The sequence below is a fragment of the Sycon ciliatum genome, chromosome 3, assembly GCF_964019385.1.
Source record: "Sycon ciliatum chromosome 3, ocSycCili1.1, whole genome shotgun sequence".
Taxonomy (NCBI): Eukaryota; Metazoa; Porifera; class Calcarea; order Leucosolenida; family Sycettidae; genus Sycon; species Sycon ciliatum.
Window position 1 is genome coordinate 12,842,030 of NC_088645.1, and position 25,218 is coordinate 12,867,247.

At 46.0% G+C, this 25,218-nt stretch overlaps 1 protein-coding gene across 1 annotated transcript; it reads right to left on the minus strand.

Annotated features, from left to right (window-relative positions):
* Positions 1-138: 138 nt before the first annotated feature.
* LOC135811477 (protein O-mannosyl-transferase 2-like) lies at positions 139-22,716 on the minus strand. The gene is made up of 22 exons (XM_065324718.1): positions 22,444-22,716; positions 19,118-19,202; positions 17,460-17,564; positions 16,877-16,985; positions 16,339-16,453; positions 15,943-16,008; positions 15,502-15,595; positions 13,990-14,096; positions 13,580-13,662; positions 13,027-13,136; positions 10,309-10,384; positions 8,994-9,051; positions 8,320-8,398; positions 7,254-7,432; positions 6,891-6,982; positions 6,236-6,312; positions 5,451-5,522; positions 4,634-4,693; positions 4,011-4,116; positions 2,245-2,385; positions 1,847-1,973; positions 139-1,180 (listed from the first exon to the last, which is right to left on the minus strand). Exons 1-22 carry the CDS (start codon positions 22,551-22,553, stop codon positions 1,075-1,077), a joined length of 2,157 nt encoding a protein of 718 aa, XP_065180790.1. The 5' UTR covers positions 22,554-22,716; the 3' UTR covers positions 139-1,074.
* Positions 22,717-25,218: the final 2,502 nt, after the last annotated feature.

Here is a 25,218-nt window from a genome sequence, read left to right on the forward strand (position 1 = left end):
ACGGATGAAAGTGTAGGCCAAGCAACCATGCCAGAATTCTGAAGAAAGCCCAAGTGCAAGCATGAAACCAGTCAACAGGTAAAGGATGATCGTCACGGGCAATCCTTCCCCCTTTGGATGGCTTCAAAGGTCAGCGTGAATGCTAGGAACGAGAGTTTATTCTACAATAATCAGTAGTACTTGAAGTACTTCAGAAGTGAAGAAATGACGAGTACATGAAGTCAACTTGAAGGGGGACCAGCATTGTTGCATTGTTGGCTGGATATGACTAAATCTGAAAAATCGAATTAAAAAAATTGAATAAAAATTGCATATAGAGAAACAGGGCTTATACCCGGGTGGCAGAAGAAAATAAGGAAACTCTGTCATGGAAAGAAGAGGCTGAATTACTCATGCACTCATCGGTAACCTGATAACACTTAATCGGAGCATGCATTGCTTTTGACCGGGTTCCGCACACTGAGAAACACTCCGTTACGAGCAATCACTGGCAATGATCAGCTTTTTCATCCCAAGATGACTAGATCACTAAACTGACCAATGATGGCACAGGTTCTAATGAACAATTACTAAGGTTTTAGTGCATTCTGACTGAAGTAAATAAAGAATAGCTAGCTAGCTAGCTGCCATGAAAGGCAAATAAATAGAATGATAATAGCTGCATTGCAGGTGAACGCAGACTATGTAAAACCTATAGGACAGGGATGTCAGCACCTACACAGTGCTGTTTATGCATGTTGGGCATGCGGCTCGTCTGAGCTTCAGGTTTTGACTTGACCGGTGGCAGTACTGTTCATCGAGTCCAGCCTGAGACGGTTGTGGTGAACAATCTCACCACTGCTCCCTGGGTTCACTCTTGCATCTACAGGGCTACATGCTTCTACACGAAGCTCGCGTACGCGACAAGAGTCACGCGTTTACACAATGTTCACACAGCCTGCAGCAGACTGTACATTGAGCAAGCCGGCCCATCTTTGTTCATGCCGGACCTGTACTGGTGACAAGGGGCCACCGAGGCCCAAAGTGTTTGTTCAGAACTCTGCTACGCGGTGTGGTGACTAGGCCGAATGCTGATCAGAACTCCCACGATGGTAGCCAGTGCAGGCCGTGCATCTGGCTACCGCTGTGCTGACTGCGTTCTCCGGTCATGCCGTACGACAGCGGATGAAATAGAGTGAAGCTGTGAGAGTACAGGACACGTCAGCGTACACACGCATGCCAAAATCCATACACCACATATACATACACGCACATACACATGTTTACTGCTGGTGTTAGTGGATTATATAGTAGAACTTGTAGCTCTTTGATCCTCTTTTCTTCGTATACATATGTGGTAGCTAACACATGTTTCTTGGAATTATTTTCCGTTCATTAGGTTGATGAGGACACAACATGTTCTTCCAACGTACAATATAAGCTTGATCCAGGCTACTAAGTTGTGAACTCTCACTCCATGCTGTGAAGCTAAAAAAACACCTAAATTGCCGGATTCAATATGTGATTTCTGATTAAAGGTTTCGCGTGCGTGCAAAAGAGAGAGAGAGAGAGAGAGAGAGAGAGAGAGAGAGAGAGAGAGAGAGAGAGCGAGAGAGAGAGAGAGCGAGCGAGAGAGGGAGACAAGGAGAGAGAGAGAGAGAGAGAGTGTGTGAGAGAAAAATAGAGAGAGAGAGAGAGAGAGAGAGAGTCAGTGAGAGAGAGAGTCAGTGAGAGAGAGAGAGAGAGAGAGTGTGTGTGTGTGTGAGAAGAAGAGAGAGTGAGTGAGAGAGAATGAGAGAGGAAGCGGTTGAGTGAGAGAGGGACAGAGTCACCCGACAGACAGAAGGAATAAAGACGCAATGCGTACCTGGCCACAACTGCAGAAAGCACACCGGCATGGAGACATGTACAAAGCACAGTGTAGCTGAGCTGTGCAATGGAATTCGAGGCCAGAAGTCGAGAGGAATGACGCAGGATAAAATCCAACACTGTGCCTGCAGGAATAACAGCCACAGGCAACACAGGCAACACACAGGCCACACAGGCAACACGATTGAGAACGTCTTGGAAGACAAACCAACAACACCATGAAACCAGTCTTTGAGGGGACTACCACATTGTTTTAGAGAAGGGAAACATCATAATTGCTCCACTCATGTACTGTGCACTACACTCTGCTGTGGCAGCATTCAAGCACTCCCAGCACACTGCACGCATCCTACACGTACTGCGACCAGAGAAACATGAGGTTTTCCTACAACGTACCTGTGAGCATAGCGTTGAAGAGGAAAGCAGGGAAGTAGTGATGGAAGTAGAGTACACGTCCCATCATATAGAACGGTATGTAGTGCAACAGCCAGCCTATCAGCATCCATGTACAGCAGCGCAATGAACGCCGACAGTCATCTTGGGCACAGAAGAAAGGAAACAAAAGGCAATGGCGGATTAATACACACAGTGAGTGCCCTGCGCCCTGTTTCTACAACAGATCTAGCACATACATCAAAATCCATGCATGTACACTGCATGGCTTTCACACATTTTGCCCCTCTGTGTCAAGTATCACGCATCTTTTTGGTTTGGTGGATCGGGCAAAGAGAAACGTGGCCTGATTCACTTCGTACACCAATTGCTAGCCCACTACTGTGGTGTTGGCACATATAGCACTATGACACAATCTGCTGTGGCAATACCAAGTGCTGATTGCACCTGCACAGCGCTATGAAACAACTTGGTGTGGTGGCACAGTGCTAATGCGCATGTCGCTAGTGTTTCTAGGAAGCACACACGCACACACACGCACACACACACGCATGCACACACACACACATACATATATATAATTATTATTATTTCCATTGCTATCAGGTTCGGCCTCATTTCCTCTGTGCTGCGCTGACGAGTCCACAAAGGACGAAACAGTTCTGTCCGCAGATTGAGTATTTCGCTCCTGCTCTTGTAGCAGTTGAGCACTCTTGCGTGGGGTAGTGCCTTTGCTGTTTGCGTTATGCAGAGCTCACTGACTTGTCAGTTTGAGCACTCTGGCAAGGTACGTTCGGGCCTGATTGGAAATTTTTATTTCCATTGCTATCAGGTTCGGCCTCATTTCCTCTGTGCTGCGCTGACGAGTCCACAAAGGACGAAACAGTTCTGTCCGCAGATTGAGTATAATTATTATTATATATATATACACACAACAACAAGGTTGTCAATTTCATAATACTAAAAGCTTTTCACCCATTTTCATCAGTAGTTACATGGGAATGAGCAAGAACGAAAACGAAGCCAGAATTTATACTGGGGGTAGAGAATCAGCAAGAATATTCTTACGCGCCTCAAGTTCACACTACACTACCATAAGAATGTATGGAGCAGTGGAAAAATGCGGGAAACAACACATGCGGGGGATGCAGTACCAGAACAAACACGTGATAAAGTTGTCAGTCCGGTTGCAGCTTGAACAGCCGTAGCACCTTGATGTGCTTCTTTCGTCGACACAGTTCTGGCCTCAAACTGCGAATGTACAGCGCCTCCAGTGTGAATCGGTGCGCGCACAAAGACCTACTCTATTAACTTTTGTAGTACTGTGCACCGTGTGGTAGTCATTACTCCAGTACTCGATGAGTAAGACATTGTCACACACAGTGCCCATACAGGATGCTGCTACACATACCGGCACACACACACAGACAGCATACACTGCTGTGAGTACACAGGCAAGCACAACACCATGCACGGATAATGTACGGGCGTTACTCTCAGTGAGCCGATCAACATCCGGGAGCTTCGGAGATGAGACCGTGCGCAACTGCCCGTGTATGTGCAGAACATGAACTGTAGAGGTGACTGGGCAAGAATCAGCCCCGTTCTCTCTATCTCTCTCCCCCCAGAACATACCAACTTGGTGGTACCTTGAAATTCATTTTCAGAAAAAACTTCAGCATGACATTATGTCTCCAGAGGGAGAAAGTTACCACTTTCGCAACACATTTTCGGGACCAGAGCCCCCCGCCCCCATCGTTTATGCTTACCAGCAAAGTCTTTCTCCAGCTTTACCCCTCTCTGCAGTACAATACTGTACATGATGGCCAGCACTACGTACACAACGATGCAAACAGTGTTACTCCACCAGATGATCTGTTACACACACGCACACACACACACACGTACACACACGTACACACCCGCGCACACATGTACACACATGTACACACATGTACACAAATACGTATACACACACATGCCCGCGTACCCATGCACAACATTTTATTGCAAAGTCCCAAGAAAAGTTGAACAGCAAGCTAAGCATTAGGAGATACTGGTAGTTTTAGGCGTGCTTAGGCTAGACGGAATAAGAACACTTCTCTCTGCACAGGATGGAGCTAATCCCGTGGCAATCCTCAAAACGACAGTGTCACAGAGGTGGTGTTCAGATATCAGTGTATGTGTATGGTGAGTGTGAAGGTAGCTAGTGTCAAGCTTGTTTGGCACACATGAACATACAAACTGTAATATTTAAAGTGGTTAAAGGCAAATTCAAATTCAAATCAGATACATGCACATCAAGGCTTGCTGCAAGAAAGCAACATCAGTTGCAATGGGTGAAACAGAATCATTGTGTTACCCTCAAAAGAAAGCCTGAAGTTGGACCTACCGGATTTCCGAGCAGATAGACACGTATTGTGTTGTTAGCGCCGCCACTAAATACCTGACCCTGGAACAGGAGATACAAAGACAAACAACAGCACACACATGCACACACATGCACACATACACATATACACACAAACACATACATCCACACACAGAAACACACCCACACACACACAGATGCACACATATACATCCACACACATCCACATCACATAGTCAAAACAGATTAGCACCTGTGGGGTCCAGAAGCAGACTTGTTCACTGACATACAAAATATAGAGTACACGAAGGACGAAGCAGTTCTGTCCGCAGATTGAGTACACACACGCACGCACGCACGCACACACACACACACAGTAACACTATACACTGGGATCTTGTCCATGTCATTGCGCTGGTGGTTTCAGGATCAAAATCACAGTTCTTGTCGCCGTTTTTGTTTGAGTTGCGACAATAACCTTTAAAAAGCTCTGTTTCGCTTTGTTATATGCTGGATGACGCAAACGCAGCAGCATTGAAAAATAGTGCCCTCTCTTGAATAGTACAGGGATGCAGTGAATGGGATTTCGGTCTTTGACCAATTTGTGGTGGGTCTGATCTACTCACCTCCCACCGCTTAGGAGCTGCATCTGCGCCTTGATCCTAGAGGGTGGTGGCGTTCCTGCGGATGCGGAAAACTCGGCTTCCAGCCGTGTCTCACGCGAATCGTGATTTTTAGAATTTTTTTGGATAGTACCTCATCTGTGATGGGCACAGAAAAAATAGTGCCCCAGGGGCACTAATCGAGTGAGTACGGTAAGGTGTCAGGGCAGTCCTACCTGGTAGTTGATAGGCCACATCCATGGTCTTGACGTCACTTCATTAGCTTTCGGCTTGAAGCCACTGTTTGTCTGTGCAAAGGCAAGGGAAGATAGTGATAGAGAGAGAGAGAGAGAGAGAGAGTGTGTGTGTGTGTGTGTGTGTGTGTGTGTGTGTGTGTGTGTGTGTGTGTGCGTGTGTGTGTGTGTGTGTGCGTGTGTGCGTGTGTGTGTGATCAAGTGAGTGATCAAGCGATTGAGGAAGTGAGTGTGTGTGTGTGTGAGAGAGAGAGAGAGAGAGAGAGAGAGAGAGAGAGAGAGGGAGAGAGAGAGAGGGAGAGATAGATTGATAGAGGAAGAGCAGGGGGAGGGAGGGAGTGGAACAAGAAATATAATGGTCAAAGATGAGAAAAGTTAACACGATAGCCGTAATCAATAAGACAACGCAAACAAGCATTCTTTCCAGTTTCTTGCTCAAACTCAACCGATTTCCAAAATTCAAACTGCACCGAAAATCTGAGATCCATGCACTTCTTCTGATGCTCATGATGCATGCCATGTGCCTTAGGGAAATCTCCTCGCACTCTAAAAAAACTGCAGTCGTGACCAAGAAGATCGTGAACACGCAGTGCCATAATTTCTGTGTTCGACGCCGCTCGGTCCATCTTTGTCCAATTCCAAAGAACCGTCAACAGAAGAACAATTCAGATAAGCATAGCCAGTAGCTGGCACGGCAATGCTTATCAGAGCTGTTCTGTGGTGTGCTGAAGGAGTTGAGCACACATACGAATTATTTCCGGTCTTACCTGAGCCATGACAACATGTGATTCGTACATCTTGTCCAGCAAGCCTGGTCTAAGTGTCTCCAGGGTAGCATTGGGTACTGCAGTAGACACGGTACATACAGGAATATACAGTTGGAGGAAACGAGCAATGGTGACTGCAAAGGAGACTCAAACGGTCTCAATTTCTTCTGTACAATATTGTACATATACCTACCTTAACTCGGATAATGAGCCAGTAAAACATGTAAAATAGAAGAATAAAACACAAGGAAACGAGTTATCAAGCAACTATCCACGACTGTAACAAAGATGATAAGCAGTCATAAAGTGTGATAACAGGGTACCCACTTTAGCTCGTGAATAAAAAGTTACTACGTGTTTGCCTGTGGCAGATTTACTTCTAGGCAGGGTTTCGGTCCTAGTGATGGTCAAACAGGCAGCAATGAACTGCAGCGTTTAGTCCAGGTAGAATCCATATCTAATGCTTGGATTGAAACCAACCGATAATGGTGTGCTCAATTTCAGTTTGTCTGCCTCTGTAATTCCAATGGCACAACATGCCTCGAACACTCCACTACTCCACACTGTGCTCTTGGCCCACATTCACAACAGGAATTCACAGGAGTTGGTCGCCGCTTCCACGCAGGTTGACATGCCTGATAACTATGATACTCACAATGTTTGTTCTCATGTCCTTCGACAAGCCACATGTTGGCAATGTTGTTACGGAGCTTTGGATTACAAGACACTTCTTTCTGCTCCCATCCCCTGCATAACAATTCACATGCACGCACACGCACGCAGACATGCATGCACACATACACACACATACACACACACACACACACACACACACACACACACACACACACATACACACACACACACACACATGTTCAACACGGTTAGGCACTGTATCTGCCGTTGAGTTATTCCAGCGTTATTCCAGTGTGACCGCACGGTCCGAAAAGACAAAGAAGAAACAGCTCCAATGGATACAGAGCAACATGAGAAATACAAGAATGTGCCTTTCCCTTACCATTTGGGTAGCTGTTTGGATGATGAATGCAGAGCACACTGGGATATATTGTGCACTAAGATGATTCGAGACTTGAGAACCTTGATGTGGCGACCCACATCTGGCGACACAAACGGCGAGCCGTTGCCAGAAGACCCCACCTGGACCTGCCATACATCGTTCATGTCACCCGTACCATTCTGAAACAGCAGCCACAAGCCAATAAACCCATTTGCACATTGCCAAAATATGGACTACATGAGTACTGCATGCGAGTATGGTGGGATTAACAGCGCACTGCTTTACACCCCACACGACCATGCCAAGGTGGCTGTGGGACGTGTTTATGGTGCAAACGAAGTCATTGTGCAATGGGTTTATGAGAATAAGATGTTGTTCAGGTACGTTAGATGTCTCCAAAGTCCTACTCGATCATTACACATGACAGTGACTGATAGAATGGACTATGTGTCCAGCCATGGTGATGGTATGAATGGCCGCTGCTTGCTCTGTCCCGTTCTTGTGATCAAGCGAAGCCAGCACCATTACAGCCACACTGCCGTGAGGTATTACACAAATTGCCCCCCCCCCCGCACAGTGTCCATGTAGCAGGATTATTGAACAGTGGACAGTGTGTTGCTTACAGTATTGTGTGCATCGGCCAAACAGCATGTTTATGTACTTCAGACGTATACTATGGTCAATTCACCACAGGTAGAGAGTTAGATCAATATGGTGTACTATTAGAGAGATTGGGAGGCAACAACATTGATTTTATTAATTTGTTGGCTTTGGAAATTTCTCGTTAAGGTGTCCCAGAATCCGTGAAACAGTTAGTCATGGCACTGGCAATGATGTTTGCAAGTGACAATGGACAATGCAATGATTGTCAAAGATACTGTACGACCATACCACCACCATAACCCCACCGCCATACCGCTGTCACCCCCCCCCCCTCCCCCTCCCCCGTCCTGCCCTACAGGAAGGTTCTCGAGATCGGAACGGCCAAGGCATAATAGAGGGTGCCACCACTGATTACGTGCATTGGGCAAGTTTCCATGAGCAGAGGTGAAAAGATCACACTTACAAATCCATATCCGGTGACTTGGTAGTGTTTGGTGGAGAGAGGAGCCTTGTGGTGGTGAGAGTGGAGGAGACGACGCGTCCTGAAACCAAACACAAACAATAGGAAATCTTGACAGCTACCACAAACATGATACGATATTATAACTATCACAGTACATTAGTCTACTATTTTAGGAGCATTGGAGGTTTTCTATGAGGGAGTCATTGGAGTCATTTCGGGTACAGCTTGGAGAGGGATAGTGTCTCCACTGTACCACATTTTCCAAGCAAAGACAATACAGCAGGGATAACACAGGACAATGATGAAGAATACATGCATGCCTGTACGCTACCACTGGGTTGTGCATAGTAACAATCCAGAAAAAGGGGCGATCCCTATCGTAGTCACCATCAAGACTAAAACGACAAAAAACGACTATGCGTATCTTATTCCAGTTCAGACCTTTGTAGAGGGCACTTAGCTAATTCATTACACATCATCCATGGCTAAGCTTGTGTAAAGAAAAGATCATTATAGGGGAAATCACTGGTTTTGTTAGAATACATGAACTCAGATGGCGACCGTAGGCTATATTTAGCAGGAACGAACGCATAAATTTACCCTCCCCCCTCCCCCTCATGTTCCCTCGTTTTTGCTAGAATATTTCACAATATCCCTGTTATCAACACACTCACGAAGCATGCTCCAGTCTGATGAAGTCTCCATGCGACACAAACTCCGGTGCTGATCCATCTACAAGAAGAGGATGTAGAATACACAGCACACAGCACACAACCCACAGTGCACAACACGCAGCACACACAACACAGCAAACACAACACAATACAGCACAAGCGGCACAAACAACACAGCACCCAGCAAACACAAGGCGAACACAATACAGCACACAGGAGACAGCACAGTGAGCACACGACTGATTCTCTGGTGGGATTGTTACGATGGCTGGCAATACAACATAATACGCATACATCATGCTACGTTTTACAGCATTGCGCTCCTCAGTGCCAGTGTAAAAACTCCACCGGCTAACCCACAACTCACTCGCATGTCACCAGAAAAGGCGGGCATTATTTAGTCCCAAGACACGTTAAAAGACTCAAACAAAGATTGGCACCATGATGTGCCTAGCTGCACGTAGTGGTTAAACAGACAAAGTCTAGCCAGTCGCCAAATTGCATGAGCGGGAGCGGGGTGCCCACAGCATGCATAGGGATTGCCGCACTGAAGGGCACTTTGTCAGACATATATATCCGACACACACGATGCTGGCTGCAGTAATGCAGATGAATTTATCACAGGCGGGTGGGAAATTGAATACGTGACGCCTGTTCTTGCAAACCCAGGTTGCCATTGTCTTCAGACAGCGCCCTACACCGCAGGCTAGAACTTTAGTGTAAAGATTAGGGCTCAAACGGTTAGTCCGGTTAACCGGTTGCAGACCGGTTACGAAGAATTAACGGTTAACCGATAAAGATAACGGTTACACAGTAACTTTTCAGTCAATTTTTCAAGTATCAGGTCGTTGCAAAGTGTGCACTTTCGCAGGCTGTCGCACGCGTACGCAATTTCTGGGCTGTCAACTCGGTCATATCTGGTCTCTTGGTGTGAGAGTATGTATGAATGAGCATGCAAGAGAATGTACAAGTGTGCGTTGTACTGAATAGGGTACATTTTTTGAATGAGGACTCGTATAGTCAAATATACGGTTAAAAAAGAGTCCGCAGGATTGCCGTGGCTTATAATATAGGTTATAACCGGTTAACCGACCGTTAGCTTAGCAGTTAACCGTCAGGGGTAAAACCGTGACCGTTTGAGCCCTAGTAAAGATCTTCACCGCAAGGTAGATATTTGGACAAAGACAATACGACTGCTAAGATTAGAATGCATAGTTTTATAGCTCAGAGCCAAACGTTAGAAAGTCTGGTTCTTGCAAGCTTGTGGCAAGGGAAAACCCCCACGGGATAGATTGCTTAGCAATGCCACACCTACCAGTGTCTTGTGTGTGTGAGTGTGCTTTACGCACAACCCACTTGTTGTTCTCATCGCGATGATGATACACAGTGATCTGCACAATACACAGTCAAAACAGTGCAAAAAAATTCATTAGCTGCTAAGCAGATAAACACTGAAGATTGCCCCCCCCCCCCTTCCAGTCGCACAGTTAAAGGGGAAGTTAAGGCAAAAATTAAAATTTCACCAGTTGTAGTCTTCGGGGTGCTGAGTCGAATGGTCTTGGTCCGAGAAAGCTGAGACGCTCCCTTCCTACTTGAATCCCAATCGAACTCGCGCACTTCCACCGAAACTGGGTGACTGCGCCCTACGAGATGGGGATTTGTATGCAAAATGTCACTAAAAGCGCCATTTCGTTCTTATAAAAGCACGGATGACCGCGATTGGCCCATATGTTGTAGTCTTTTGGACGCTGAGTCGACTGGTTTTGGTCCGAAAAGGCTGCGATGCAGCGTTCCTCCTTTATTCCCAATCGAACATGGTTGAAGAAGCGGTCACGTGCTCCTGGGTGCCAAAATCACCTGGTCACCACGCCAGCAGGCGACAACTTTCACACCAAGGTTCAACTCGAGTGACAGGACTGCACCCAAAAAAGGTCAAACAGGCTGTAAGTTGTACCCTGCAGGTACGGTGACCAGGTGACTGGTGTACGCAGGAGCACGTGACCGCTTGTTCAACCATATTCGATTGGGAATTAGGGGCGAACGCTACATCGCAGCCTTTTCGGACCAAAACCAGTCGACTCAGCGTCCAAAAGACTACAACATATGGGCCAATCGCGGTCATCCGTGCTTTTATAAGAACGAAATGGCGCTTTTAGTGACATTTTGCATACAAATCCCCATCTAGTAGGGCGCAGTCACCCAGTTTCGGTGGAAGTGCGCGAGTTCGATTGGGATTCAAGTAGGAAGGGAGCGTCTCAGCTTTCTCGGACCAAGACCATTCGACTCAGCACCCCGAAGACTACAACTGGTGAAATTTTAATTTTTGCCTTAACTTCCCCTTTAAAGACCTTCACACACTAGCTTAAAAGGAGCATTATAACCCTGACAAAAACGTGGCCACGGACAGCTGAGCCCCGAGCGGTCGGAACTATGTGTCACTATGCGTCACTCTAGCCTTTGCGGAGACTATCTCATTATGCCGAATGAACACACAGGACAAAATCTGTATTTCTCCCCGTTAGAATATTTCTACTTCCTCCGCGTCATCGAAATTGTCGCAGTTTGACTTTTGACATAAAACGGGGTATTTACTCACCAGCACTCGTAACACAGGCAAGAAATCGGACATAGGCGATAGTCATCAGTATAGGGTGACGGCAAAGTTCTATTTTCTGTTATTGGAAGCTGAAATATTTGAACTAGACGCAATTTCTTCGCTGATGTCGCTGCGATGGTAATTTAGACTCGCTGAGATCAGTCAGGCGTTGCAGCCTGCACATTTCTCGTGCTTATGGCCATTCACTCAAGCCTCATCACTGTTTTACCTTAGCTGGGGAGAGAATGACTTCGTGGAACAAGTGGCAGCGCTTGGAGAAACATCGAGGGGTCAGCAAACTAAATGCATGCAACAGCAATAAAATTTGTCGCTCTGGCTGAGACTCTCAGTACATGATTGTACCTGCAAGAGCCGTGTAGACTCTGCACGTAGTGCTAGTGATGCACGCGCAGGTGCCGTACCAGTGATGCTGAAAAAGAGGGCGCGCTGGACGTGATAGTACACTTAACTGCATGAGCTGTGACCACACAGCTAAAATAAATGGGCATACCACGGCTAAAAATAGGTCATTTCAAGATAGAGGTGATTCCGCAGACGGTAATCAACCGACCTCGCAGCGATCATGTATTCATAATTCGTTGGTGGTGAAGTAGAAATCATCCAGAGCTAGCAGTCGACAAGCATAGCAGCTCTTGTCCTGTGGAGAAAGTCAAAGCGTTTGAGATGAGGCGCGACCAACTTTCAACCTTCCTTGAAATATTTCGGGAACAATATTTTTGCCTCCATTGACATCAGCGACGACGAGGACTTAATCTCTGCGTGAAAACTCTCAGTCCAACTGTCCTGGAACGTTACTCTAGTCTTCAGACTATCATACTGTGTAATAAGTTTTGAATGGTTTAGCTTATGGAGTTGTCAGTAACAAGTGACAAGTCACTAGTCAAACTGCGACAATTTCGATGATGTGGAGGAAGTAACTTCATACTGAAAGCCGATTCCAGAGTGGTTTCTTGTTCACTTCACTAGCAATATGGCAGCGTCAGCCACTCCTGGGAGACTTTATAGGGCAGGGTCAGCCACTCTTCGGAGACCTTAAATGGATGAAAGGGAGTTATGAACACACAAGAAGGTAAGCAGCAGCATACCTCTGTTGACAACATGGACAGTATGGATATATCAGACGATGAGCAGCTAACATGAGGCAAGGGTTACGGCCGCAGTATTGAACCTAGCGTATTTTCGGAAAATAGTGCCGGTCTTTTACTACGGCCTGTCTGAAATAAGCGCAGCATCATTTCAGGGCTTTCGTGTGGATTATATTCAAATCGGGTGAAAGTTTAGAGAGCTTGCAGACTACTAAGCGCCTTGGCCATTATTGCCAAGTACGGTATGTGCAGCAGACACCACCGGCTACAGGTTATGAACATGTTAGATGTGCTGCTGCTGGTGTCAACCCCGTTTGGTAGATGAACCTACCTGCTGTTGTCTTGCACCAATACCATCCGGGTAGAGGTGTGCATGGGAGTGTAAGAGACCACCCGCTATACGAGCATTACGCAGTGTGATGACTGATCCATATGCAATTTCTGGAGCAAACAGTTAGAGAGAGAGAGAGAGAGAGAGAGAGAGAGAGAGAGAGAGAGAGAGAGAGAGAGAGAGAGAGAGAGAGAGAATGCGAGAGAGAGAGAGAGTGCGAGAGAGAGAGAGTGTGTGTGTGTGTGTGAGAGAGAGAGAGAGAGAGAGAGAGAGAGAGAGAGAGAGAGAGAGAGAGAGAGAGAGAGAGAGAGAGAGAGCAGACCACTCTCAAAGAGAAAACAAGAAGACTGGCAAGAGGACTCTCGACTACAAGATCGCGCATGCTCATATCACACATGCACGCGACTAGACGAAGACAGTTGGGGGAATGTCATCACTGAGGAAAACAACACAATCACTATACAACAGGGGTGGCAATGCAAAATTCCCAGGTCCTATCTCAGCCACATCTGAAAAGCAGCAGAGCAAGTACACACATGATGGTAGCACCTACCGGGTGGCACTGTGCAGTTACTAATACTGTTACCATCCAAAGTAGCCTGAAATGCTGAGCTGAAGAACGCATCACCATTACCACTGCACATTTGAACAGGATAATAAAAGGAGAAAGTATAGGTGGCAATGTCGCTAGCAGTACAAGCCTCTACCAGTGAATGTGAACCTATTCAAAACTGCCGGAGAAATATGGGTTTAGATACAGATCACGCATAAAAATTGTATCGCTTTTTGGCAATTATCCGACAAGTAGTGAAATGGATTATAGCGTTTTGTAATCAAGCTATTCAGTTTCTCTCTCTCTCTCTCTCCCTCTCCCCCCCCCCCCCCCCCCCGCTCTCTCTCTCTCTCTCTCTCTCTCTCTCTCTCTCTCTCTCTCTCTCTCTCTCTCTCTTCTGTGTGTCTTACCTATTCTTCAAGACTTGGAAGTGGATAAGGAAGAAAAGGATATAGACACTGATTGGAATCGAGATCAGACAAACACACCGAGCCGCAAAGTGACCCAGGAGTACTCGCTGCAATGGAAAAACAAAAAGAGAAGTATTCACTGGTTTGAGGGAAAGATGCAAACGGGAAAACGGCGAATTTCAGTGGAAAATACTAGTACTCTGTCACTTTTTTGTAGAAATTATCATTATTATTATTTGCTTGTTACCGTTGACATCACCAAGCAAGCTTTGCTAGTCTTCGCATAAGCCAAATGAACTGAAGAAATGAGGAAATAATGACGTTATATGCCATATCTATGGCCTTTCCCCCTTTAAAATGTATGTGATTGTGAGTTAAGGACATTTCAAAGTTACCGGCAGTGCTCGGTCCGGGGCCGCCTGGATAGAAGAGGTATGACTGAATTACAGCATGTCGCCTAACTGTAAATCCGAGATCTGATACTCAGCTTCACTAACACCAGTGACCAAACAATGGTTAACACAGCCATATATAGCCCAGTGGTCAGTGGATAAGTACACCTCAAACTAGAAATTAGCATTGCCAGCACACTAAGTCAACAAATCTTCGGCTCCTATTAATTTTATTTTCGGCCTGATCATATTTGGACGAAAGAATTTTGCAGCCGAAATTTAATAATCGCTAACACGCTAAACTAGTTGGCACACCGACAATCCACACAAGCACTCACGCACGCACACATGCCAGGGGCGTCGGACACGGTACGGTCACTACGGTATTGACCGTACCACCTTTTGCCCCAGGTACCCCGTGAATCAATAAAATACACTGACCTGGGCTCTAAATTTCCAAAATTTTTCCGCTCAGCCATCCCTTCCCCACAAGTAAATTGTACTTCAGATGGCTGACCGTACCACACTAAAATACCTTCCAACACCCCTGCATGCACACACGTGAACACACACACACACACACCTGACCTTTGACGCCCATCGCCGGAGGCGATGATAGCAATGCTATGGCAGAAGCCATAGCAACTTGTGCTGGGATTGCACCATTCAACAGCTTGCAAGGCTGAAGAATTGACCGTCACTATTCAGCCTGGTCTACACCATACAGCTATTTGAAGTGAGTTTTTTTGGCCAGTGAATCCCTTTTTTTGGTCTTTTTTCTTTTTTGGTCTTTTTTTTCTTTTCTTTTTTTTCCACACACACATCTCACCACATACTCCGGCATGCACTGGCTGTTGGTAACCACCCAGGAGAATGAAAGAAAAGTCAGGAAGAGTCTGAGAAAGAGAAGAAAGACGTGTGTGACCATAATCGTCGGGAATCGAACCCGCAATCTATCGATTGGAAATCGCTGCACATACCACTGCACCATATGGGACACACACACACACACGCACACATACACACACTGGGACACACGTGCATGGACAAACACACACATACACACACACGCACACACACACGCACACACACGCATACAGACCGATACATGCCAACTAACCGCTCCATTCTTGACATCAAGCAGTACGTCCCAAAGCTCGGACACAGTTGACAAGCCCACAAGTAGGACAATGAAGAGGCCGACCCACTTGACGCTAGGCACAGGAATTAGTCAATACAGCATTGTCTTTATGGAAAAGCACAGCACACGGCCACACAGCTGGTATACAGTCAGACCTCACTTATCCGGTCCTCTTTTATCTGGATCCCTCGCCATCCGCAAGAAAATAGCTGGTTACAGATTTACATCATACGTAATGCATCCAACATAACTGGTGTTCGGTTATCCGGTTCCCTCGCCTATCCGGATATCTTGTGGAAAACGGATGTGTGCGGTTAAGCGAGGTCTGACTGTATCCCCTTGCGAGGGGATACAGTCAGACCTCGCTTAACCGCACACATCACGAAGCCAGAGAGAGGACATGTTTCCGAAATAGCTAACCTTATTGCACATCCCAGTGATAAACCAGTCAAGGAAAGCCAACACCACCATCCCACCGTGAATGACCTGGACAGGAACAGAACACAGGGAGATTTGAATAGCAAACACTAGTCAGCATTACAGTGGACCAGGGCATTTCATGTCAGCCCTGAGCACCATGCGACAAGCTATTGTTACATGACTGAACTGTGGTCGAACACTATGGGAAAATGAAATGTTTTTCCAGGGTATTGCCAATTGATGCCTCTAAGTTGTAGGTTTTGAACACTTTTACCCATGTTTACCTTGACTCTTCAGTGCTGACTCGGATTTTCATAACGTCCCTTTATTACTACTAGCCCTGAGATATGCAACAAAAGTGACCGTCCTGAAGCTGCAAAAGCGCATAGCCCTCACCTGTGCTGCAGATGGTAGGACTGTGTCTTTGCCATGCAGAGTACAGCAAACATGATGAACACCAGCAGCACTGGATCTAGTAGTATGTACTGTGATATAGTCAACAAACCAGTGTCTGCATAAACAAACCAAACAAGCAAACCGAATCGCAGAGGACTTGGAAAGAACGGACACAGATGTTGCAGCTGTGATACATAAAAGAACAGCTGCGGTGCTTTTGACAACAGAACCGTATATCCCGGAGTATAAGCCGCAATTCGAACACTCATAATTTACCCCCCCCCCCCCCAAGGCAGGGCAGCCTATAAAACTGTCGTGGACATGGAAATCCGGTCGCACGTCTAGCGGCCCCAGGGTGTGCTGGCCATGCAGCCGTGGGTTACAGTACACACATGCAAGACATTGCACTACAGTCAAAAAGGGGTGGCATCATTCTGTACATCACCAATATATAAGTTGGCTTTCCGCACCATGCAGCTTATCACCCATTGTAAGGGACTGCGTCACTAATGACTCACTATAAACAAGGCACCCTTACCGAATATCATCCAGACAGCCGTGAGGAAGGAAGCACCTGTTGAGCCGGTCATTTCACCCACAGTCAGGTAAGCAAGAGGTATACACAGGGTGCCACAAGCGGCACAGAACTGCAGCGTAGACGCATACACAGAAACACAACACAACACAGGTAACATTAGAGCAACAGCAGAACTGCAGCATAAACACTAAAACACGAGTAATATTGGAGTAGGCGATTGCTAAAATAGAGTTCAAGTATGCAAGTCTGAAAAATATGTGGAAAAAGACTCTGTTTGGATATCAAGTACTTACGCAATAGTTCAGGGGCTAGTAACAATGGTCCCTGATTTGTATCCTATTGGTGAGAGTTAAAATTTCCTCCGGACTTTTTATTCCCTCAAAGTAATGAAGATAGAAGAATTGTGTTTATACTGTGGTGATGTCACAAGTCCAGCCCAGAGGTGAAAAGACTGTGCAACGACAGCTGGATAATGAGAATGGAAAATACTGTTTTCCTCTATTTGTCTGTTTAGAACAAGAGCACTGGAGAAATGGGGACGTTCAAATAGAAATCCTCAACATCCAGTGCACACCAAACTTACCAGTCTCATGCCATAATAGGACGTGTTGCCATAGAGATCGGACGGCTTGTCAAATGCGAACGTGCCATCATAACCAGATTGGTAACCAGCCAGTGCAATGGCCATCTGAACACACGCAGTAGAGCTACACATGTCAGTCTTAAAGAGGGGAAAACCCCATGGCTGCCCCACGCAGTCGGATGTCATTGAGCAGAACTATATTTCAGGCGAAATTCAACATATCAATCACTCTGGATATCAAAGCTCTCAGCCTTCAGTAGCCAATTTCAACAATCGACTCTCAGAGAAAGAAGGAGAGAGAACGAAAGAGAGACTGGGGGAGAGAGAAAGAGAGAGAGAGAGAATAGGGAGGTTTTGCTCTACTTAATTACGTATAAAAATCCGTATATTGTATGCGCCGGGGAGCAAGGGCAACTTTCAGACGTAAATCTCTCTATGGATATCCACGGGAAAGGTCTTTTCCACGTTTGGCCCTCCGTTGCACCTTTCGAAACGTTTGTTGCATCATCTGCATTCATCCATGGCAATGTTTAAGCCGTGAGAAACACATGGTACACAACGTGTGGAAAACAAGGTGGAGGACATGGTTTCGGTTTGTGGTGCATGTGGTGGGCACAAACAACCGATGTGTCTCCAATGCAATATCAATTATATCATATGCTTAGCGGTCGTGAAAAAATCACGTAGACCGAAACCCGACAGCGCTGATTTTGACGTATGAAATCACGTGCAGTTTCTACGTTATTTCCTTGCGTAATTATGTAGAACGAAACTTCCCCCTTGAGACGAGCGAGACAGGTAGTGAGAGAACGGGAGAGAATGTGTCAGAACGACAACCCCCCCCCCCCCCCCCACACACACACCTGTACGGATGCACAAACACAGCTCATGTTTGACAAAAAGCCATTGTGTCAAATCATGGAACTAGAAGAAAATGGAACTAATCACCCTGAAATGGCTTGTTGTAGACCATTATCCATTCCTAGGTTTGATCACGGATGCTGTAAAAGCCATTATTCCAACGAGCCGCATATATAACGATTTCCTAAAATTGACCGGTTTACGTGTGCCAAAGGTAACGATACTCGCTCACTCTCAACGCTCACTAGCAACACTACAGGTGGAATCCTGATAATTCGAACATACCGCTTAATTAGAAGTTTTTCCAGGACCGATTTCTGTCAATACGATTACCACATAAAATTTTCTGATAATTCGAACCTTGAACCAGATATGTCCGGTTTATTCGAAGTTCCACGGATTCCACTTATATAGAAAATGTGTGGGATTTGTGCTGATAATTCGAAGTTCGCAAAGTGTAATTCGAAGTCCACTGTACACTGTACTGGTCAGTTCAGTTTGCATGAGCAGGCTGTGCCGGTCAGTTCAGTGTCCGTAAAATCTGTGTCTAAGGTCCATAGCGCAACTGTGCATGACCATGAGAGCATTTTGATATACATAATTGTGTTGTGGGTTCATGTTTGGATAATTAGAATATCCGGCTAATTAGAAGTTTTTCCTGGCATTTCGAGGTTCGAATTATCAGGATTCCACCTGTATTACTGTGTAACGTTTTCTTTTATAACGACAGATTTCTCCTCGTTAACTTGTCAGATTTAGCACTTCGTTATATATAGGGCTTTTACAGTAGATCATACCTTTCCAAGAGGCGGGTGCACATCGAGAAAGAATGTGCGGTTGATGTAGTAGCTAGCAAACTTGCCAAAGTGAGTCTCGTCCCACCTGTAAGTCGCATAATTAACCATAAAAGGTACACAGCTCTAACAGCAGCCAGTGATTGCAGTATCACAAATGCTGCATCAGGGCCACTTGATGATGAAGAACACAATATTTGCATGTACGCCGAGGGAACACAGAACGCTGCAAAGTGTGTGCTGGCGTGGACTTGACTCCTGCGATCATACTTCATTGAGCAGCAGCGCTGTGGCTGTCCAAGTGGCACATGCAACTACAGTCGGCACCAGCGGATAATGCTCGAAAAGGTGGCAGATTCTGCTCGAAAAGCAGTGAAATTGGCAGAACCACACAAACCCTATGGCGGGCAATTCCTCGAATTCTGCTCCACTTCTTTATCCACATACCAAACATGCATGAAACTTACCAGGAAAAGTACCGAATTCTGCCAATTTTTCTGCCGGCAGAATCCGCATATGCCTGAACTACAGTACTGCTCAGTGAATTACACTGTGATCATGTAAGTCAACTAGCCGCGTACTCTGTGTTGCTCCTGTCCTGTGGACACTGGGCTATATACAGATCATGAGAACGGGACCCGATACAACTGAGCACAAGTACAGAAGAACTACGAAGTCGAAACGCAGCTACAGTTGAACATCGATTATCCGACCACCTCTGGGCAGACAACTGTCAGGCGGTGTTCAGATAAGGCAAATGTTCCGGATAAGAAAAAAAACTGTCACTCACACACTTTCAGTGGTTATTACTAGCCGCACGACCTTTTTACTTTTTACTTTTCAAAAATTTCGTATGCTCACTACATGCACGGTGCGTACTCTACGGCACGTGCGCCCAAAAAAACTGAAACGGATAATCGAATGGTCGGATAGTCGATGTGCGGATAATCGATATTCAACTGTACTCCCACATACTTTCCAGAAAGTGTAAGGAACGCAAGGACGTCGTTCAGCAATCTTGATGGACAAAGGCCATAGATCAGAGGTACACATTCTGTTTAGGATCCAGTCCTGGTGTTGAGCAAAACATACTTTGAAGCCTACTCTGGCTCATGGCAACACAATAACATTCAATCCACATTCTACGCAAAGCTAGACATTCTCACCGAGTCACTTCCTTGCACTCATCGGATTTCGGCTACATCTACTCGATACGACTCACGGGATCGAGCAATGCTACATGTTCCATGTGCTTGTGAGCACCTCAAGCTGACAAACTGTAACTCCAGTGTCTTTCCATCATCATGATTTTTGATGTGTGATGTATTCTCATTGAGGCCTCACTGAGGTCTAACGACAAGATTGAGAAACCAAGCGTAGGCTACAAACACTGATATCGTCGCGTATAAAAGCCAGGCTCATTCCTATAGAAGCCGACATCACGGATAAGACACTTCTATTGGAATCAGACCTGCATTCAAATTAGGTGTATCTATGTAGGTCGACACTAAAACCAGGTGTATTAACCCTTTCAGCACGGCCAGGGTGTGCAACTGACCCGCGGAGCCAAAACCAGTGATTTTCGTGATTTTCCAAAAGTAGTCCTATTCACTCACAATTTTTTCTGCGGAATGCATGTTCGCACGCGACATCTATGTACTAGTACGCGTGCATAGCGGCACACGTGCGCCCGTCAGTACTATCGTAGAACAGTCGACGTTCATCCAGCACGTCACTGGTCCACGTAGAGATAAGATCCGTCGACCACGGATGTCTCGGGAGTACGTTCATTTTCACTGTACGCATCACGTATATATACGTGATCCGTGGGCCAGTTACATGTACCATCACGTACATATACGTGATGCGTGCTGAAAGGGTTTAAGTGTCGACCGCATAGCGTGAAAATCTGGCTTCCATTCAAACCAGGCTTCGATATGAGACAGGCTTTTACTCGTATTCAATACACTGCAATATTCGTTACCTAAACCTTTATAAAGTTCAGGGATTTGAACGTATTGACAATAAATTACGAATTTTTACTGCACGCTCACTGCGGGTTGCTCTGGTGGTTGCGCTTCTCAAAAAACGTACAGCTGATGGTAAAGTGGACGTGCAAACTTACGTTGAATGCCAGTATCACATCAGTCAGTATTGTGCTACTGGTTGCACCTTCTGACTACACAACATCTTTCTTATAACTGTTAGTGTTGGACACCAACTACGGATAACATGTGACATTTTGGTCCTTTGCTCTCCATCCGAGTGTTACCTGCAAACTTTCTTTTTTACTCACTGCGTACCGCTATGAGTGCACATGTAAATATAGCGCACAGTTGCTCCGTGTATTTCTCCACATTGATTGAGCAAATGAGGTGCACTGCGAGCTTGTGTTAACGTTAATCTGACAAGTGTGGTAGTCAGACCTCGCTTATCTGGTTCTCTTTTATCCGGATCCCTCGCCATCTGGAAGAAAACCGTTGGTTACCGAGTTAGAGCATATGACTGTCCTACATACATACAGTATGTGTGCTCGATTATCCGCATCCCTCGCCTATCCGGATATTTTAGTGGAAAACGAATTTGTGCGGTAATGCGAGGACCAACGCATATGGCTGATTGGTTTGCAGGCCTGCCTGCGAATCATGAGGTCCCGAGTTCGAGACCCGCGCTGGTAGCAGGGAGCGTGTAGACTTTTTACGTGAGTAAAGACTTTTATGCGTCGTGAACTGCGCCGACACCCACGGTCAACTGGGTACTCACAGCTTGGAGTGAGGGTAACAGGGATGCAGTTTACAGGGTTATGGGCCGTTACACGCCCGATTGGTTGAGAGACTCACCTACTCTCCCCTGACTCACTTGTGAGGTCTGCATTCGCCACTAAGGTGTGCAAGGCATAGGCATAGTGGTGGCCTGCGGAAGCGAAGGCTAGTTTGTGTGTTTCTGAACATTCAAGCGATACCAACGCGAATCCCGCGAATTATTATTATTATTATGCGAGGTTTGACTTTCCAATGCCCCCCCCCCCCCCCCCCGACTCCACTTCCCTGCCAGTATCACACATAAACTGTAGTGTGCACTAGTACATGCAAATCTATTTATTTATTTATTTCAACTTCCAATGGCCTGGCTGCCAATTCAGTGATAACCCGCCATGACATGTACCGTGTAGCTGAATAATTTCAGATGGGCACTCCACCGCCAACGATATAATTGGGAAACTTCAAGCCAAAATAATGTATTTCGAGGAAACTCCCAATTCCCAACAATATTCGAGCAATTCGGGTTACGACAAACAGCATCATGCGTGGCGCTGAACTGCTACTTACGCGATGTGAGGAGGCTCATCCAGCTTGTACAGGCGCGTAGCAGCCGCTAGCACTGACACGAGAAACAAACCTGCAAAGTACGCTGTCCTATTTGAATGCAACAACGCCATGGTGAACTAGGTGCGCTAAGTACTTGCTACGAAAGACAGAGAGGAAATTCCCACATTCAGCTGTTCCCCAGCATGGCTCTTCTCTTCAAACAAATATTTGGTTCAGGAGCAGTTCAATGGAGTAGGTGGACAGGACGCGGTGCCCTGAGAATTAAACTACAATAATTTGAATTGAATGGAATGAAACTAGAGAGCAGTGCTTTCAAACATTCAGCGTGAAGTGACAGTCGTATGATAGCGCTGGCGTTCGCACAAAATTAATAACGAATGCACCAGTTGGCTACTACTAGTACTAGTAATACTAAGTAACAGCTTACATAGTGAAGGCACAGAAGTAACTAAGTAAAACAACAGCTATGCTACTACTAGCTCGCAATGATTATTTAAAGGGGAAGTTAAGGCAAAAATTAAAATTTCACCAGTTGTAGTCTTCGGGGTGCTGAGTCGAATGGTCTTGGTCCGAGAAAGCTGAGACGCTCCCTTCCTACTTTAATCCCAATCGAACTCGCGCACTTCCACCGAAACTGGGTGACTGCGCCCTACTAGATGGGGATTTGTATGCAAAATGTCACTAAAAGCGCCATTTCGTTCTTATAAAAGCACGGATGACCGCGATTGGCCCATATGTTGTAGTCTTTTGGACGCTGAGTCGACTGGTTTTGGTCCGAAAAGGCTGCGATGCAGCGTTCCTCCTTTATTCCCAATCGAACATGGTTGAACAAGTGGTCACGTGCTCCTGGGTGCCAAAATCACCTGGTCACCACGCCAGCAGGCGACAACTTTCACACCAAGGTTCAACTCGAGTTCAACTCGAGTTCAACTCGAGTGACAGGACTGCACCCAAAAAAGGTCAAACAGGCTAGTAAGTTGTACCCTGCAGGCACGGTGACCAGCTGACTGGTGTACGCAGGAGCACGTGACCGCTTGTTCAACCATGTTCGATTGGGAATAAAGGAGGAACGCTGCATCGCAGCCTTTTCGGACCAAAACCAGTCGACTCAGCGTCCAAAAGACTACAACATATGGGCCAATCGCGGTCATCCGTGCTTTTATAAGAACGAAAAGGCGCTTTTAGTGACATTTTGCATACAAATCCCCATCTAGTAGGGCGCAGTCACCTAGTTTCGGTGGAAGTGCGCGAGTTCGATTGGGATTCAAGTAGGAAGGGAGCGTCTCAGCTTTCTCGGACCAAGACCATTCGACTCAGCACCCCAAAGACTACAACTGGTGAAATTTTAATTTTTGCCTTAACTTCCCCTTTAATAATATGATGATGTACACAAAGAGCGAAAAAAAGTTCTTGCTCCAAAATGTTGTCTCTATCTACATGTATCTTGAACAGCCGTGATATCTGTCGTCAGGAAGTCATGTAGATCAACACTAGACTCCTGATCAAATCCAGTCACGGCACAGTTTGCGCCTTGCACCGAAGCCCACACCATGTACCAGTGAGACGTGAGAGTCAGTACAGTGTTCGCAGGTCTAGGGCTGCGCTACGCCCGGCGCGCACTTGAGTGGCATGACTGGATTTCATTGAGCAGCTCTGATCTGTACGTCATCAGTACTACATGACGTCCGCGTGGATCCGGCACGTCCAGATAGTCAGTGTACTTGGGAAGTACACTGACTCTGTACAACACCATAGCAGACAGTCATAGTCAGTCATGTAAGTACATGTACCGGTATGTGCATGACATTGTACACAACAATGATCACTGCTCAGTGCGTCTCCTACATGACGTGATTGTATCTGTTCTTACCGGTATCACTACAATGAGTTCTTTATTAGAAAAATGGCAAAAAATAGTAATGCATCTTACATGTACATGTAGATGATTGACAGATTGTATACGCTGTCCACACCAGCCGAGAAGAACAGATCGAAGAGTGAACCAAACGGTTTCGTTCTCTTCTCACCATAGCCGGCATAGGCTCATACATGAACATGTACAGGGGATAAGCGGCAAAGTGCACCAATCATACAGGCAAAACGAAGAAGGACACAAAACATTACGCTCACAACTAACAAGTGAGTGTGAAAGGTTTAGCGCAGCCAGCGAACGCAGCGGGTCAAATACAGCATGAAGATGAAAAATAGCATGGTGAGAAGCGAACGAAACGTTTGGTTCAGAAAATCTTCGATTTGTTCTTCTAGACTAGGCCTTTGCGGATAATGCCGGCAGAAAAATTGGCAGAATTCGGTACTTTTCTGGTACGTTTCATGCATGTTTGTTATGTGGATAAAGAAATGGAGCAGAATTCGAGGAATTGCCTGCCATGGCATAAGGTTTGATGGTTCTGCCAATTTCACTGCTTTTCGAGCAGAATCTGCCACCTTTTCGAGCATTATCCGCCAATGCCTACAATGATGTACATGTACATGTATTCTAGATTTCTCATTACTGTTTTCTGATGATCGCTTAGTGCGTGAAACTCGGAGTAAAAACACTTTCTCTGTCCTCCTATTGTTTGAACCAGCTCTGCCACTCGGTACTGAGCACTCTCTTGGACAGCCTGGAACCTCTCTGTTTTATTCCAGACTAGTGTGGACGACGTATACATGTACAGTGGCTGTACAATGTAAAATGTAGATGCATGACTATTGAATTGTTTTTTTTCTAAGCACTGGAACGTTTCCAATTTGTTCTGCGATGTACATTCTTTC

Bases quoted from the DNA above. Each gene is read 5' to 3' on its own strand.
- LOC135811477 (XM_065324718.1), bottom strand. From the start codon at position 22,553: ATGGCGTTGTTGCATTCAAATAGGACAGCGTACTTTGCAGGTTTGTTT. The intron at 16,009-16,338 runs GTGAGGGCTATG...GTTCCTGTCCAG, and splicing joins TCCTACCATCTGCAGCACAG to GTCATTCACGGTGGGATGGT. The intron at 1,181-1,846 runs GTACGCATTGCG...GTACTCTCACAG, and splicing joins CTTTCTGCAGTTGTGGCCAG to CTTCACTCTATTTCATCCGC.